This window comes from Bos grunniens, chromosome 4, assembly GCF_055505025.1.
Source record: "Bos grunniens cultivar Pamir isolate PY7600 chromosome 4, Bosgru_T2T1.0, whole genome shotgun sequence".
Classification (NCBI taxonomy): domain Eukaryota; kingdom Metazoa; phylum Chordata; class Mammalia; order Artiodactyla; family Bovidae; genus Bos; species Bos grunniens.
Window position 1 is genome coordinate 44,040,367 of NC_141168.1, and position 15,634 is coordinate 44,056,000.

Genomic DNA, 15,634 nt, shown 5'->3' on the forward strand with positions numbered 1-15,634 from the left:
GTTCAGAGTCTGATCCAGGTGAGAACTTGTCACATGGTGGGGTGTCAAGTAAGGGAGTGTCATATGGCGAGCTGTCAAGTGAGGGAAGGAGGCATGAATGGGTGGCTGGGTGACTTAATGGAGGACCCCCTTCCCAGGCAGAGGAGGAGCGGGATGACATGGAGAAAGTGAAGCTGGACAACAAGAGGATTCTCTTCAACCTCCTGCCAGCCCACGTTGCCCAGCACTTCCTAATGTCCAACCCTCGCAACATGGTGAGCCTAGGGCCTGCATGCCCTGAGGTGCAGTGGCCCCTCTGCCCACCCTCCAGGGCAGGGCCAGATCCAAGACTCCTGGGACGTGGGGTTGACAGGTGCTCAGAATTAGCATGTCCTCCCCTTTGATCCTGGGAGAGAGCATAGCATCCACTGTCCCCACAAGGAAGGCAGGATGCTGCAGTAAGTCACACATGAGGTTGCAGAACGCTGCCTCAAGGCCTGGGTGGCCCCCTCTTGGCTGAATTTGGGCAGCAGGTGCCTTCAAAACCACACCCCGCCTGCCTGGCTATTCACTCCCTGCTCTGTGCTCAGTGCTGTCTGGGTTGGTCTGAACATCCTAATGGCCACAACCTGCTGCAGTAAAACTCTGAAACCACCTGGACAGCACAGAGTGGGGCTTACAAAAGCGGACTCAAGAATAAAGAGGCTCAGGCTAGGTTTTTAGGCCCTAAAGGCACAAGCCCCCAGGCTCAGCTTGACCAGCTTTGACCTAAAATAGATCTGGGGCTCATCTTTTTGTCTTGCTGGGACTTGGGGCATCCAGGGCCAATTGTTTCCCCAAACAGTGTGTCCTTCCTTGGTGCATCCGCCTCTCCTTGAGGGGGCTCTGCACCCATCTGTGAGCTGAATGACCACCCATCATCCTAGATCCTCTGAGCCCCCTCCTGGTGTGGCTTGGGAGTCCCAGCACATCCTGGCAGCCACATCTCAGGACCTGGTCTCCAGGGCCTGCCCCAGTACCAGCCCTGAATGCTGCTCTGGCTGCCCATTCATTGCCTGACCCAACCTTTGACCACCCCACCCCCCAGGACCTGTATTACCAGTCATACTCGCAGGTGGGGGTCATGTTTGCATCCATCCCCAACTTCAATGACTTCTACATCGAGCTGGATGGCAACAACATGGGGGTGGAATGTCTACGCCTTCTGAATGAGATCATCGCTGACTTTGATGAGGTAAGGGCTGCCCTGCAGTCCTGACACCCTGGGGCCTGGGTGTCCTGGGGTGCCCCCTCCAACAGAGTCCTGAATTGTGTCCACTGATGTAGTATGTGCTCTGCGGATGGCATGGGACCAGGAGGAGACATGTATTTTGTCTCCTTGGGAATGCCAGCTGATCGTGACATTTGAGGAAGAAACTTTGCCTTAAGATGGGGAGGGTGAGTGGTGGTACCTGTGCTCTTCCTTGTGAATGCCAAGCTCAGGTGGGCAGCCTCACCTGCAGGATGGGCGGGCAGGTATCTCTGCACTGTCCACAGCAGGCCTCCAGTCTGTGCCTGCTTCCCTCCCTGGGGCCTGTCCTCCTCCTGGGTGATCGTGAGGTCAGCTGCTGGAGGATGGGGGTGTGTTCTGCATGGTTCTTCCTTGGTGCCTCTTTTAAATGCCTTTGTTAGAGGCCCTGAGGCCTGCATTTCTCAGTTCAATCCCAGAACTTGTCTTGTGCCTGTATGAAGAAGACACATTGCTTTCCAGAATGCACCTATCTGCTCTGTGCTTGCTTCCGGCGGCTGTACACTGCTGTGACTTGTCTAAAATGTTATGTAACATTTAACAGTTTTGTGTTTCAAACAAAGCTCATGGACAAAGACTTTTACAAGGACCTAGAGAAGATCAAGACCATTGGGAGCACGTACATGGCTGCTGTGGGGCTGGCGCCCACTGCTGGGACCAAGGTGAGTGTGGACTGAGAGGTGTGCCCTGTTCAGGGACTGGGTCCTGGCTCTGTCCCCAGCTGCCCAGGTTTCCATGGGCAGGCTCCCTGCTGTGGGCCTCAGTTTTTCCTCTGCATTGGATTAGGGAGCAGCCTGAAGGCTGTCTTGTCAGTGGCCAGTTCTCTGTAGTCACAGCCTTCTGTGAAAAATCAGTGCAGAAGGCTGAACAAAGAAACTTCCTCCGGCCCTGCCTCCTCACCCCCCACCATCCCCCCACTGCTATCCTGGCAAATGGCACTACTGAGTGTTCATCTCCCCAGACTGACCCTATAAAAAGACAGGAAAAAGAGAGGAAGATGTAAAAAAAAGAAAAATCCATGAATAGAAAGCAGTTATACATATGGTAGATGCTAACTGAATCAGCAGTCACCTTTAATGTGAGAGGTCTAAATACATCAATTAAAAAGCAGAAACTGACAGAGTTGCTAAAATTCAGACCCAACTAGGTTTTCTGCAAGAAGTACACTTTAAATATAAAGCCACAGATACATTGAAAATAAAAGGATGTAGAAAGAGATACCATGCTAGCCCTGTTAAAATTTCAAGTAACTATCTTAATTTTAGACAAAGCAAATTTCAGATCAAGGAAAACTATCAAGGATGAAGGGGTACATTACAGAATGATAAAGAAGTTAATTCTCCAAGCATACATAGAAATCTTTGATATTTATGTACTTAACAACAGGAGGCAAAAACTGATAGAACTGCAAGGAGAAGTAGATGAACTCATTATTATAGTTGGAGACTTCAGTCCCATGCTGTTGCTAATTGGTAGATCCAGTTGGCTGGAAATCTGTAAAGAGAACTGAACTGAACAACATCATCAGTCACCTGGATGTAATTGCTATCTATAGACTACTTTATTGAAAAACAGCAGAATATACTTATTTTAAAGCTCACATGGGACATTTACCAAGATAGATCACATTCTAGGCCATTAAACAAGCTTAAAAATTTTTAAAGAATTGAAATAATGTACACTATATTCTCAGACTAGAATGTGATTAAAGTAGAAATCTACTGTTGTTGTTTAGTTGCTAAGTCTTGCCCAACTCTTTTGTGACCCCATGGACTGTAGCCTACCAGGATCGTTTCTCCATGGGATTTCCCAGGCAACAATACTAGGGTGGGTTGACATTTCCTTCTTCAGGGGATCTTCCCAACCCATATGTTGAACCCACATCCCTTGTGTCTCCTGCATTGGCAGGCAGATTATTTACCACTGGGCTACCAAGGAAACCTTTGCTAGGAGAATCAATTACCAGGAAATAATTGGAACATTACAAAATATTTGGAGATGAAACAATACACTTGTAAATGATACAAAGGACACATGAGAAATCTCAAGAGAAGCTGAAAATATTTCGAACTAAATAAAAATGAAAATCAGTTCAGTTCAGTTGCTCAGTCGTGTCCTACTCTTTATGACCCCATAGACCGCAGCACGCCAGGCCTCCCTGTCCATCACAAACTCCCGGGGTTTACACAAACCCATGTCCATTGAGTCGGTGATGCCATCCAACCGTCTCATCCTGTTGTCCCCATCTCCTCCTGCCCTCAATCTTTCCCAGCATCAGGGTCTTTTCAAATGAGTCAGCTCTTTGCATGAGGTGGCCAAAGTATTGGAGTTTCAGCTTCAATATCAGTCCTTCCAATGAACACTCAGACTGATCTCCTTTAGGATGGACTGGTTGGATCTCCTTGCAGTCCAAGGGACTCTCAAGAGTCTTCTCCAACACCACAGTTCAAAAGCATCAATTCTTTGGTGCTCAGCTTTCTTATAGTCCAATGCTCACATCCATACATGACTACTGAAAAAACCATAGCCTTGACTAGATGGACCTTTGTTGACAAAGTAATGTCTCTGCTTTTTAATATGCTGTCTAGGTTGGTCATAACTTTCCTTCCAAGGAGTAAGCGTCTCTTAATTTCATGGCTGCAGTAACCATCAGCAGTGACTTTGGAGCCCCCCAAAATAAAGTCAGCCACTGTTTCCACTGTTTCCCCATCTATTTCCCATGAAGTGATGGGACTGGATGCCATGATCTTCGTTTTCTGAATGTTGAGCTTTAAGCCAACTTTTTCACTCTCCTCTTTCACTTTCATCAAGAGGCTCTTTAGTTTATCTTCACTCTCTTCCATAAGGGTGGTGTCATCTGCATATCAGAGGTTATTGATATTTCTCCCGGCAATCTTGATTCCAGCTTCTTCTTCCAGCCCAGCATTTCTCATGATGTACTCTGCACAAGCTGGAATCAAGATTGCCGGCAGAAATATCAATAACCTCAGATATGCAGATAACACCACCCTTATGGCAGAGAGTGAAGAGGAACTAAAAAGCCTCTTGATGAAAGTGAAAGAGGAGAGTGAAAAAGTTGGCTTAAAGCTCAACATTCAGAAAACGAAGATCATGGCATCCAGTCCCATCACTTCATGGGAAATAGATGGGGAAACAGTGGAAACAGTGTCAGACTTTTTTTGGGGGGGCTCCAAAATCACTGCAGATGGTGACTGCAGCCATGAAATTAAAAGATGCTTACTCCTTGGAAGGAAAGTTATGACCAACCTAGATAGCATATTCAAAAGCTTAGACATTACTTTGCCAACAAAGGGTCTGTCTAGTCAAGGCTATGGTTTTTCCTGTGGTCATGTATGGATGTGAGAGTTGGACTGTGAAGAAGCCTGAGTGCTGAAGAATTGATGCTTTTAAACTGTGGTGTTGGAGAAGACTCTTGAGAGTCCCTTGGACTGCAAGGAGATCCAACCAGTCCATTCTGAAGGAGATCAGCCCTGGGATTTCTTTGGAAGGAATGATGCTAAAGCTGAAACTCCAGTACTTTGGCCACCTCATGCGAAGAGTTGACTCATTGGAAAAGACTCTGATGCTGGGAGGGATTGGGGGCATGATGAGAAGGGGACGACAAGGATGAGATGGCTGGATGGCATCACTGACTCGATGGACGTGAGTCTGAGTGAACTCCAGGAGTTGGTGATGGACAGGGAGGCCTGGCATGCTGCGATTCATGGGGTCGCAAAGAGTCGGACATGACTGAGTGACTGAACTGAACTGAACTGAACTCTGCATATAAGTTAAATAAGCAGGGTGACAGTATACAGCCTTGACGTAATCCTTATCCTATTTGGAATCAGTCTGTTCTTCCATGTCCCGTTCTAACTGTTACTTCCTGACCTGCATACACATTTCTCAAGAGGCAGGTCAGGTGGTCTGATATTCCCATCTCTATCAGAATTTTCCACAGTTTATTGTGATCCACACAGTCGAAGGCTTTGGCATACTCCATACAGCAGAAATAGATGTTTTTCTGGAACTCTCTTGCTTTTTCAATGGTCTAGTTGATGTTGGCAATTTGATCTCTGGTTCCTCTGCTTTTCTAAAACCAGCTTGAACATCTGGAAGTTCACGGTTCATGTATTGCTGAAGCCTGGCTTGGAGAATTCTGAGCATTACTTTACTCTAGCGTGTGAGATGAGTGCAATTGTGCGGTAGTTTGAGCACTCTTTGGCATTGCCTTTCTTTGGGATTGGAATGAAAACTGACCTTTTCCAGTCCTGTGGCCACTGCTGAATTTTCCAAATTTGCTGGCATGTTGAGTGCAGCACTTTCACAGCATTGTCTGTTAGGATTGAAATAGCTCAGCAGGAATTCCATCACCTCCACTAGCTTTGTTCGTAGTGATGCTTCCTAAGGCCCACTTGACTTCACATTCCAGGATGTCTTGCTCTAGGTGAGTGATCACACCATCGTGATTATTTGGATCTTGAAGATCTTTTTTTGTACAGTTCTTCTTTGTATTCTTGCCACCTCTTCTTAATATCTTCTGCTTCTGTTAGATCCATACCATTTCTATCCTTTATTGAGCCCATCTTTGCATGAAATGTTCCCTTGGTATCTCTAATTTTTTTTGAAGAGATTCTAGTCTTCCCCAATCTATTATTTTCCACTATTTCTTTGCACTGATCACTGAGGAAGGCTTTGTTATCTCTCCTTGCTATTCTTTGGAACTCTGCATTCAAATGGGTATATCTTTCCTTTTCTCCTTTGCTTTTGGCTTCTCTTCTTTTCACAGCTATTTGTAAAGCCTCCTTAGACAGCCATTTTGCTTTTTTGCATTCCTTTTTCCTGGGGATGGTCTTGATCCCTGTCCCCTGTACAGTGTCATGAACCTCTGTCCATAGTTCATCAGGGACTCTGTCTGTCAGATCTAGTCCCTTAAATCTACTTGTCACTTCTGCTGTATAAACATAAGGTATTTGATTTAGGTCATACCTGAATGATCTAGTGGTTTTCCCCACTTTCTTCAATTTAAGTCTGAATTTGGCAATAAGGAGTTCATGATCTGAGCCACAGTCAGCTCCTGGTCTTGTTTTTGCTCACTGTATAGAACTTCTCCATTTTTGGCTGCAAAGAATATAATCATCCTGATTTTGGTGTTGGCCATCTGGTGATGTCCATATGTAGAGTCTTCTCTTGTGTTGTTGGAAGAGGGTATAAAAGTCAGTTGCTTTCTTGTATACCAACAATGAACAAGGGGAATTTAAAATAACAAATACAATGCCATTTACATGAGCACCCCAAAATTAAATATTAGGTAGAAATTAAATATATATATATAATATCTCTAGGAGGAAAAGTATAAAAGTCTGATTAAAGAGATTGAAGATCTAAATCAGTCAAAAACTACTCAGTGTTTCTGCATAGAAAGACTCAATATCATTAAGATGTCAGTTATTCTCACTTGATCTGTAGACAATGCAATCCTGATCAAAAGTATAGCAGGTTATTTTGTGATATTGACCAACTGATCCTAAGTTTGCATGGAAAGACAAAAGACTGAGGGTAGTCAACACAGCATAGCAGAAGCAGGACGAAATTAGAGGACTGACACTGTCAGACGCCAAGATTTATGGAATTTCCCTGGTGGCCCAGTGGCTAACACTCCTGGGTCCCAATGCAGGGGACCCAGGTTTGATCCCTGATCAGGGAACTACATCTCACATGCTGCAACTAAGATTTCACATACTCCAACTAAAATAAAGATCCTGCATGATTCAACAAAGATCAAAGATTTCGCATCCTGCAACTAAGAGTCAGCACAGCCAGATAAAGAAGTAATATTAAAAAATTTCTATAGAGCTGCAGTAATCAATACAGTATGGTTTTGGCAAAAGAGTAGTGAAATAAACCAGTGGAACAGAATAGAGAGCCCAGGAATAGATCCGCATAAATATAATCAACTGATCTTTGACAAATGGATCAAAGATAGTCTTCAACAAATGGTGCTATAAAAAATTGGATATCTGGCTATCTATATTTGTAAAATGAATCCAGGCACAGACCTTATATTCTTCACAAAAACTAACTCAAAATGTATCATAGGCCTGTATGTAAAATGCAACACTATAAGACATCTAGAAGATAACATGGGAGAAAACCTAGGTAACCTTGGGTTTGGCGATGAGTTTTTAGATGCGGTACAAAAAGCATGATCTGTGAAAGAAAACACTGTTAGGTTGGACTTGATTAAAATTTTAAAATTCAACTTGTGGAAAATACTATAATGAAAAGACAATCCATAGACTTGGAGAAAATCTTTGCAAACCACCTGATTTGTATCCAAGGAGATACAACACAATGAAAGAGAGTCTCAGTGTGAGGAAGGAGGGTTGGATTTGCTCTCTGCTGTGTGAATGCTGACCATCCACTGTGCTCACCTTGCTTTGTTTGTTTACAGTGGGCCAGTGGCAGCATTGTCTGAGCAGTGGGACACTTGGTTTCCCACAACAGGGTCCTCTCCCATCCCACCAGCCCATTCCTGCAGAAGGGCTCTGCTTAGGTTCCAGTGGCATCAGCCTCTGCTCTCAGGAGCTGTAAGCCTTGAGCAATACTATTCTACCTCTGTTTCAGTCTCCTACCTGTAGAATGGGATGATAAATACACACTAGGGCAGCTGTAGGGTGCCACTCAATCCCTGATGAGAACCACCCAGCCAGCCTCCAGCCCCAGCCAGCTATTGACATGGGGATCAAGTCCCTCATCCCATGAGGGGGTACAGGGTAGTCCCCTCACCTCTGCAGGTCACTGGCTGAGTGTCCCTGTCCTCTTTGCCCTTACACCCCTCAAATGCAATAACCTGTGTGTGCTCACGTCCAGGCTAAGAAGTGCATCTCCTCCCACCTCAGCACGTTGGCAGATTTTGCCATCGAGATGTTTGATGTCCTGGATGAGATCAACTACCAGTCTTATAACGACTTTGTGCTCCGTGTTGGTATGTGGCGGCAAGCTATCCCATTACTTGGGCCAGCTCACCCTTTCTCTACTGCCCTGGGAGCCTGTGGCTTGGGCCTTTCCTCACGAGCAGGGGTCACTGGTCCAGACTCCCTTATCTCACAGGAAGGAGGATGGCGCCACCCAGAGGAGTGCCAGGGATGCAGGGAACACTGGGTATCCATGACTTAGAGCCTGGAAGAATCATTGTCCAGCTCACACAACACAGGAGAAATCTTGATTGTCCTAGAGACTCTCAGATATACCTCTGAGCCCACACTTACCTGGAGGAATATGCCCCGCTTCCTGTCGGCAGGCCTGGGTATCTCATACGCTGTGCAGGAGCCCAGCGGTGTAGGCTCAGGCTGGGCCCTCGGTCCTCCTGGGCTCCTGTCCCTTGCCTGTGAGTGAGGAGGAAAACCAGCTGGGATCTGAGCTCCTCTCTAGCTCTTTCCAAACTATAGGGTTTCTTTTTTTTTTTAGTCTTAAATTAATTTTTCCCCCCCCTGGGTAGATAGGTTTAGCAGAAAAAATTGTATTAGTTGAGGATATAGTTAAACTAGAGATTTCTCCCTCCCTCCCTCCCTCCCTTCCTTCCTCTGTCTGTTCCTCCCTCCCCTCTTTCTCCCCACCCTTACCCCTTAGTCTATGATACAGTTAAACTGGACATTTATTTTAAATGTTTAGTGACCTTAAAAACAGAACTTAGAGCTGGGTTTGAGTGGTTTTGAGGGGTGGTAGCCAGTGTCCACCAGGGCGGGGGAAGTTCTGATGAGCTTAAACACGAGAGCTGACCTAGCCTGGTGCCCGGCCCACGGGATGTGCTGGAGGTGGGAGCAGGGCGCCCTCTGTGCCTCACCTGCAGGGTTCAGTTCTCGTCCGGGGCCGCGGGCTCAGATGCGTAGATGAACGGATGTGACAGGAAACAGATCCAAGGGTCCATCAGGGAGATTCTGTTTCTTACTCTCCTACTGAGGACCCACAGGCCAGTTGGACCTCCGTGCCTGGGTGGCTGGTCATACAGGAGGCTGGATCCTGGCTCAGCCTCACCCACATGGATTAGGGCCTCCAGGGCGGTAGAGGGGGGCTCCCCAGGTTCCCCCAGCCATCTGGAAGTGTCCCTTTTGGGGCTTCTCCCTGGGTCCCCACATCCACTGAGCCTGAGCCTCCCGGCTCAGTTCAGCCTGTTCTGCCTCCGCTTCCTCCTGAAGATGCCAAGCACCTGCTACCCAGGCTTCAGGGGCCTGACTGGGTCAGTGTCTGAAAGGCTATTAATATGCTTGGGTAAGCTCAGAAAAATTGATGCAGACTACAGAGTCAGAAGGAGTGATGTGCCATCAGCTCAGATCTGGGGAGATTTGGGGCACATGGGCCTGTGTTACTGTCCAGGCCAGTTAGACCCTGACCGCATAAAGAGAAAGGGGCCTCACTCTCTTTAGAGCATCCTCAAATACTTAGTTCTGGGCCCCACACCAGAAAGAACAGAGGGATCCCATCTGGGGAAACAGGAGCTACTGCCCTTTCTGGAAGAGGGAGCTGGATGTGGGAACACACCTGCAGACTGAAAGCTTAGCTTTCTTAGCAGCAGGACTCAGCATGAGGTCGCGCTTCCAGGAAATGGGACTTCTTGTGGTGGGGACTGCTGGCTAATGGTGTGGGATGCAAGTGGAGAACTGCCCCTCGGCAATGCTGTAGGGTCCTTGCTTTGGGGAGGAGTGTTGCTCGATGACCCCGTAAGCCGTGACTTCATGAGGGGCAGCTCCTCCCCTCGGAAGCCTCTGCACTGACACCACGCTGTGGCTGTTTTCCAGGCATCAATGTTGGCCCCGTGGTGGCTGGAGTGATCGGGGCTCGCAGGCCGCAGTATGACATTTGGGGGAACACGGTCAATGTGGCCAGTCGGATGGACAGTACTGGCGTCCAGGGCAGGATCCAGGTCAGTTCACTCAGAAGTCCCCAGGGCCCAGGTGTCCATCCTGGCGGTGGGAGACTGCCGTGGGAGGAGCAAGGGTCGTGTTGGGGTGGCCACCCAGTCCAGCAGCCTGCGTCCTCCTGTCCCTGTCTGCCTTTTCTGGGTGGGGCCACTGAACCATGTGGCTTAGTGTGTCTGCGGCTTCGGCGGCGGGGGGTGGGGTGACCCCTCTGTGGTCAGGAGCAGAGTTGGGGTGATGAGTGGCAGGGGACAGTTAGTTGGGAGTAGTGACAGCTCCCTAGAACTGAGAAGGGGCTTCCTTGCCTTTTGAAAGGTGAGTGCAGTGGGGCCACCTGACCTGAGAACCTGTGGGTGGCTCATGGGGGACGAGACTTGGTGCCATGACTCCAGCCGGCACTGAAGATTTGAAAGACAGTGGCAGAGAACGTAGTGCTGGGTGAGCAGGGCCAAGCCCTCCTGCTGTGGTCGGGCCTCGAGGCGGCCTCTGAGCATTGCACACCCAGCAATCACCACCTTGCAGCCAGTTAATGCTGGTCCTTTAACTTTATCACAGCTTCTCACTCGGTCCTCCAGAGACCCGTGCATTCACCCTAGGGTTTGAGAGAGACACTGGGGTGCGATCCTGCAGGCTGCAGTTCAGTGAGAAGGTTGCGGCTTGGGGCTGTCCCGCATCATGCACCTTCAGTTCCTGGGGCCCCGCCCCCGTTCATTGGGCACTAACTCTCAGGCAGGCACCTGTGACGATTCCCAGGTTCCACCTCAGCCATCTGCTTGGGGATCAAGCAGGTACTTCCCTGGAATTCCTCTATGGGGTCCAGCACTGTCTCTTAGACAGAGTGAAGTTGACGTGGCTGCAGAGCAGGTGTCCCCCCATCCCTGATGCTGGCCAGGCCTCACAGAGAACTCTAGGGAGAGTTCCTAGTCAGCCTCTTGGGAAATATAGGGATTCTCCTGAAGATGGTTAAAAATCAGACTTCCTGCGGATGCCCTCTCAGCCTCTTGGGGACCTTGTGTCTCTGAGCCCCTGACCTGGACCCTCTCTGGGACCCACTTCGGCAACATCATGCACAGCCCCGACTCACAGCCTGGGACTTCCTGGCTCGAATCTCAAGGTGGAGGGATGCAGAGGACAGGGGTGGCTGGAGCTCCCAGGCAACCTGGAAGGACACCCAGGCCCATCCCAACCTAAAACCTTCATTTTTAACTTTACTGTGTGTAGTGGCGGATTACCTTTACCTCCAGCAATTCTTTGTGCTATGATCTGGGAATTTCATTGCCTCCTATTCTTCATAAGGCAAGAAAGGAGGGAGCTCACCATAAGGATAAGACTCAGAGGGTTTTGTCAGTGTGTATATTTGGGCTTGAGCTGGACGTCAGGGTTCTAGGGAGTGCAGATCTTTTTGAATGGATGAATGGTGGGTTCAGTGTGAAAGGAAAGAGACTTTTATCACTGTACATTTTGCCACCTTGCATCTCAGAGGCCTCATCTGAGAGGTGACCTTTCTGACAATAGCGTCTGCCCTGTGTAACCGGCTAGTCTGTGGCTCAGTTCCACGAAGGACTTTGGGGTGCACTGAGCCTGTTGGGGAACCGCGTAAGGCCATGTAGCTCCGGCCCTCAGTTGGAGCTTGGTGTCCAGGCATCTGGCTCGGGGGTGACCACAGAGCTCACATGCCAGTCCTTGAGGCTGGGTCCTTGTGGGCCCGTCCAGTCTGATCGTCCACTCTCGGTATTCCTCATGGTGAGTGCTGTCGTCTCCTGTTTGTCCAGGGCCCCGTTAAGGCCCCTCTGAGTCCCATGCTCTTTGCATGATCATGTCCTTCTCACAGAGAGACCAGAGTGACCATGGGAGGAGCATGACTCAGCCTCCAGGCAGAGCTGGGGTGGGCAGTGCTGGGGGAGGAGGGACCCTCCCGTGGGCTCCCTGTTGACCGCCTTTCCCCTCTGCAGGTCACAGAGGAAGTTCACCGGCTGCTGCGGCGGGGTTCCTACCGCTTCGTGTGCCGAGGCAAAGTCAGTGTCAAGGGCAAGGGTGAGATGCTGACATACTTCCTGGAAGGCAGGACCGATGGAAATGGCTCCCAAACCAGGTCCCTGAACTCAGAGCGGAAAATGTATCCTTTCGGAAGAGCTGGCCTCCAGACCAGACTGGCTGCGGGTCACCCCCCGGTACCTCCTGCAGCCGGCCTCCCAGTTGGAGCTGGGCCAGGGGCTCTGCAGGGCTCGGGGCTTGCCCCAGGCCCCCCAGGCCAACACCTGCCCCCTGGAGCCTCTGGGAAGGAGGCTTAGTGGAGCCCATGCCAGCCGCTCGGGGCACAGGGCACAAATGCTTGAGGTATTGGGGGTCTTTGGGGCTCCCCCAGAGACCAGCCCAGCCAGCAGAGCAGGGCTGGGAGCCGGTGACTGGGCTGGGGAAGGGGCACAGTCCAGGCATGACTTGAAGCAGCTGGGCAGTGAGTCCAGCAGTGAGTCGGGTGAGGGGCGAACCCTGACCGCACGGACACCGAGGTTTTAGCGGCGACTGTGTTTGCTTTGTCCTCACCTCAGTGGCAGAGGGAGGTTGGCTGGGTCAGCTCCAGGTGTCAGAACCTTCAGGACATTCTCCAGGGCCATAGGCTACAGTGAGAGCCTCAGAGGTCTGGCTGGCAGAGTGACTGGGGCACCCACCTTGTGCCCTGAGATGGATCAGCGTCAGCCCAGCAGTGTGGGTCCCATGGGGGCAGCTCCAGCCCTGGGCAGTGGCCTGCAGAGCCCGGAGTGGGAGTCAGGACTCTCTCAGCAGGGCAGAGCTGTACAGGCCTTAGGGGATGGTTTGGGAAGAATTGAGAAGCCCCTGTCCCACTGCATGCGTGGTGGTGGCCACTGGCTTTCTTCAGATTGAGTTTTCGCTGAGAGTCAGAGGTGGGTCTTCTGGAATTCCTGGGGGCCCTGCAGCCACATCTCTGTGACCAGCATAGTTCATGTTCTGCCTCTGCGTTCTCCACCTGCCCCGCCTGAGTGCATCAGCTCCTGTGAAACCTGGACATTCCCTTTTCTGCCCACGCCACTGTTTGTTCAAAGGAGAGAAGGTGGTTGGTGTCATTTCTTACCTCTCTACCGTGGCACCTTGGGTTCCTGTATGCTGAACAGCAGTGCAAGGCTTCGTTGACTTTGAAGATAAGTGAACCTCACAAGCATGAGAAAGCTTCTTCCTGGATGGAAGGTGTTCCTCCAGCAGAACCGGTCCCCTGGATGTGGAGTTTTGGCATTCATGGCTGTCAGTTTAGATGTCCCTGCTCTAATTTGCGGGGAAAGTGACTGCAAATAATTCTGTGCAAGTCTGGGAATCTCCTACCAGTGTATCTCTGTGGTTGCCATGGAGATGAGGAGCATGACCATGCTGGAATATGCTGTTACAGGGGGCAGGGGTGCAGGAGGGCCAGTAGGAAGGAACTGTCTAGAAATAGCTGGACGTGGAGACCTTGACTTTTGACCGCAGGGAGGAGGGCAGCTTGAAACTGGAGGGAAGGTTCTGGGCAGGCAAGTCAATGTGGGGGGGATGTCCATCTGAGACCCAGAGCTTTGACAGCATCTGGGGGAGGTCCTATGGTTTCAGGGGAGCCCTGCTTGGCAGAGTCAGCAGCCTGGGTGTCCCTCTCTTCTCTGGTCTCCAAGGGCTCTACCCCCTCCCTGGGGGTTCTGACTTTGCTGTATTGGAACAGGGGCTCACTTTGGACTGAACCCCATGTCCTCTGGGCTCCCCCCATTTTGGGCATGTGTCTTGTGACTGTGGGGGCGAGTAGCCAACAGAGTCGGCCGCTTAGCCAGTGTGGATGGGCCAGTGACAGAGGCAGGCAGGTGGACAGTGTTTCCTCAGATGCACCCTGGCTGAGTGGTCACCCGCCTCCTACAGACAGGGCAGAACCAAGTCGTCTCCAGAGCACATGGCTTCTGTGGGTTTGCACATCTGTGCCAAGCCGTGGGGCTGAGATGCTGTCCAGGGTCCTGCTGCCCATCTGCTCACCATGGCCGAGCTTCCACCCCAGGGCACGGTGGGAGGAGGTGGACGGCATATTGGAGCATGACACTGCGAATATGCTCTGTCACCCAGCAAAGGGGGCGCTCCATTCAGGGTGCAGGCTGTAAGCTGCAGAGAGGATTCTGGGCCACGTGAGTTAACTCAGTGTGACCAATGTGATCACATGGCCCCTTAGAAGTGGATGAGGCAGGTAGGCAGTCAGGAATATTCTGAGCATGAGGTTTCTGTTTAAAGATGAGGGGCTGCAGTTGGTCGAAGGTGAGGATGGCCCAGCCATCAGCCAGTGAGGAAGCAGTCGTTGCTCCCACAGCCACGGGCTCTGAATTCACATCGACTTGAGCGAAATGGACGCTGAGCCTGGGGTGAGATCCCAGCCTTGCTGTGCTGGGACCTTGGGTCCACAGAGCCGCGGGATCCCCACGTGGGTTGGCAAAGCCACGGAACGCGTGGCCCCCCGTCACCGCCACCTCGGGAAGCCATCGGGGCCTCAGCTGTTCTGAAACGGCGAGGTCTCCCCTTCGATGAGCAGAACCACCTTCATCATCAGCAGCTCCAAACCCTACCTGCTTCCTGTGGGCACAGGGGCCGTGTTCAGCCATAACGTTCCTTGGGGTTTGGTCAACAATTTCCTTTTTATTTGTGATAAGACTGTATGATATTGCCTTATTTATTTTTAACCTTGTACAATAATCATGTACAAATGTTAGAGCCTCCCGAGTAGGATTCTCTCTAAATTATTTATTTTAAGATGCTCTGTAAATAGTGCACTGGGTAAGGTGCTGCCTGCTCCCTTCTGACCAAAATGAAGGCAAGCCCAACTCCTGGTGTGAACAGCACACTTTAGCCTACGCGTGAGGTCCCTAATGCATCCCCCTGCTTGGCCTGGCTGCTACCCTTTGGAATGACCCCGTCCTTGTGTCCTTTCAAGACCCTTGCATGCCTCTTGTGCCTGACCTCAGTAGATTAGAACACAGCCCTGAACTTCCGAACGCTTCCACGGCCCCCAACCCTGGGCCGGTCCACTCGGAGGTCTGTGTCCTACAGGGTGGACGCCTGCCCCCAGACCCAGTCGCCGTGAGCCTGCCGTGTTTATCAGACTCCAGAGCCACCAGGGCTTCCGATCCTTTCTGTCACTCGAAGCAATAACTCTAACTCCAAACTGTAGAGACAGGTCTGGTCCAAAGCAGATTGGTGTCAGAGACAGGCCATGTGTACGTTTCCCCAAACCGAAGGGCACTGTGGGGCGCTGATACCCACAATCCCTGGCCGATGTGCAGGCTTGGGCAGGGTCCAGCCAGCCTTCCTTGCTTTCCATCTGATACCATTGTCCCAGCAGCCACCTGGATATAATATTTGAATCCTTGCTTTCGCCTGCCGCTCAGGAAGGAAGAGCTGGGTTGGCCTGGCAGCTGTGTTTAGGTTTTCTCCC

General features: G+C 50.5%; 1 protein-coding gene across 1 annotated transcript in view; it reads left to right on the forward strand.

Moving 5' to 3' along the window:
• The window catches only part of ADCY1 (adenylate cyclase 1), a 101,556-nt gene extending 86,634 nt beyond the window's left edge, over positions 1 to 14,922 (forward strand). The window contains exons 15-20 of the mRNA XM_086398403.1: positions 138 to 254; positions 1,067 to 1,213; positions 1,831 to 1,929; positions 8,141 to 8,255; positions 10,066 to 10,190; positions 12,138 to 14,922. Of these exons, the coding sequence (XP_086254529.1) occupies positions 138 to 254; positions 1,067 to 1,213; positions 1,831 to 1,929; positions 8,141 to 8,255; positions 10,066 to 10,190; positions 12,138 to 12,476 (942 nt within the window). The 3' untranslated portion in view covers positions 12,477 to 14,922. The remainder of the gene's footprint in view (positions 1 to 137; positions 255 to 1,066; positions 1,214 to 1,830; positions 1,930 to 8,140; positions 8,256 to 10,065; positions 10,191 to 12,137) is intronic.
• Positions 14,923 to 15,634: the final 712 nt, after the last annotated feature.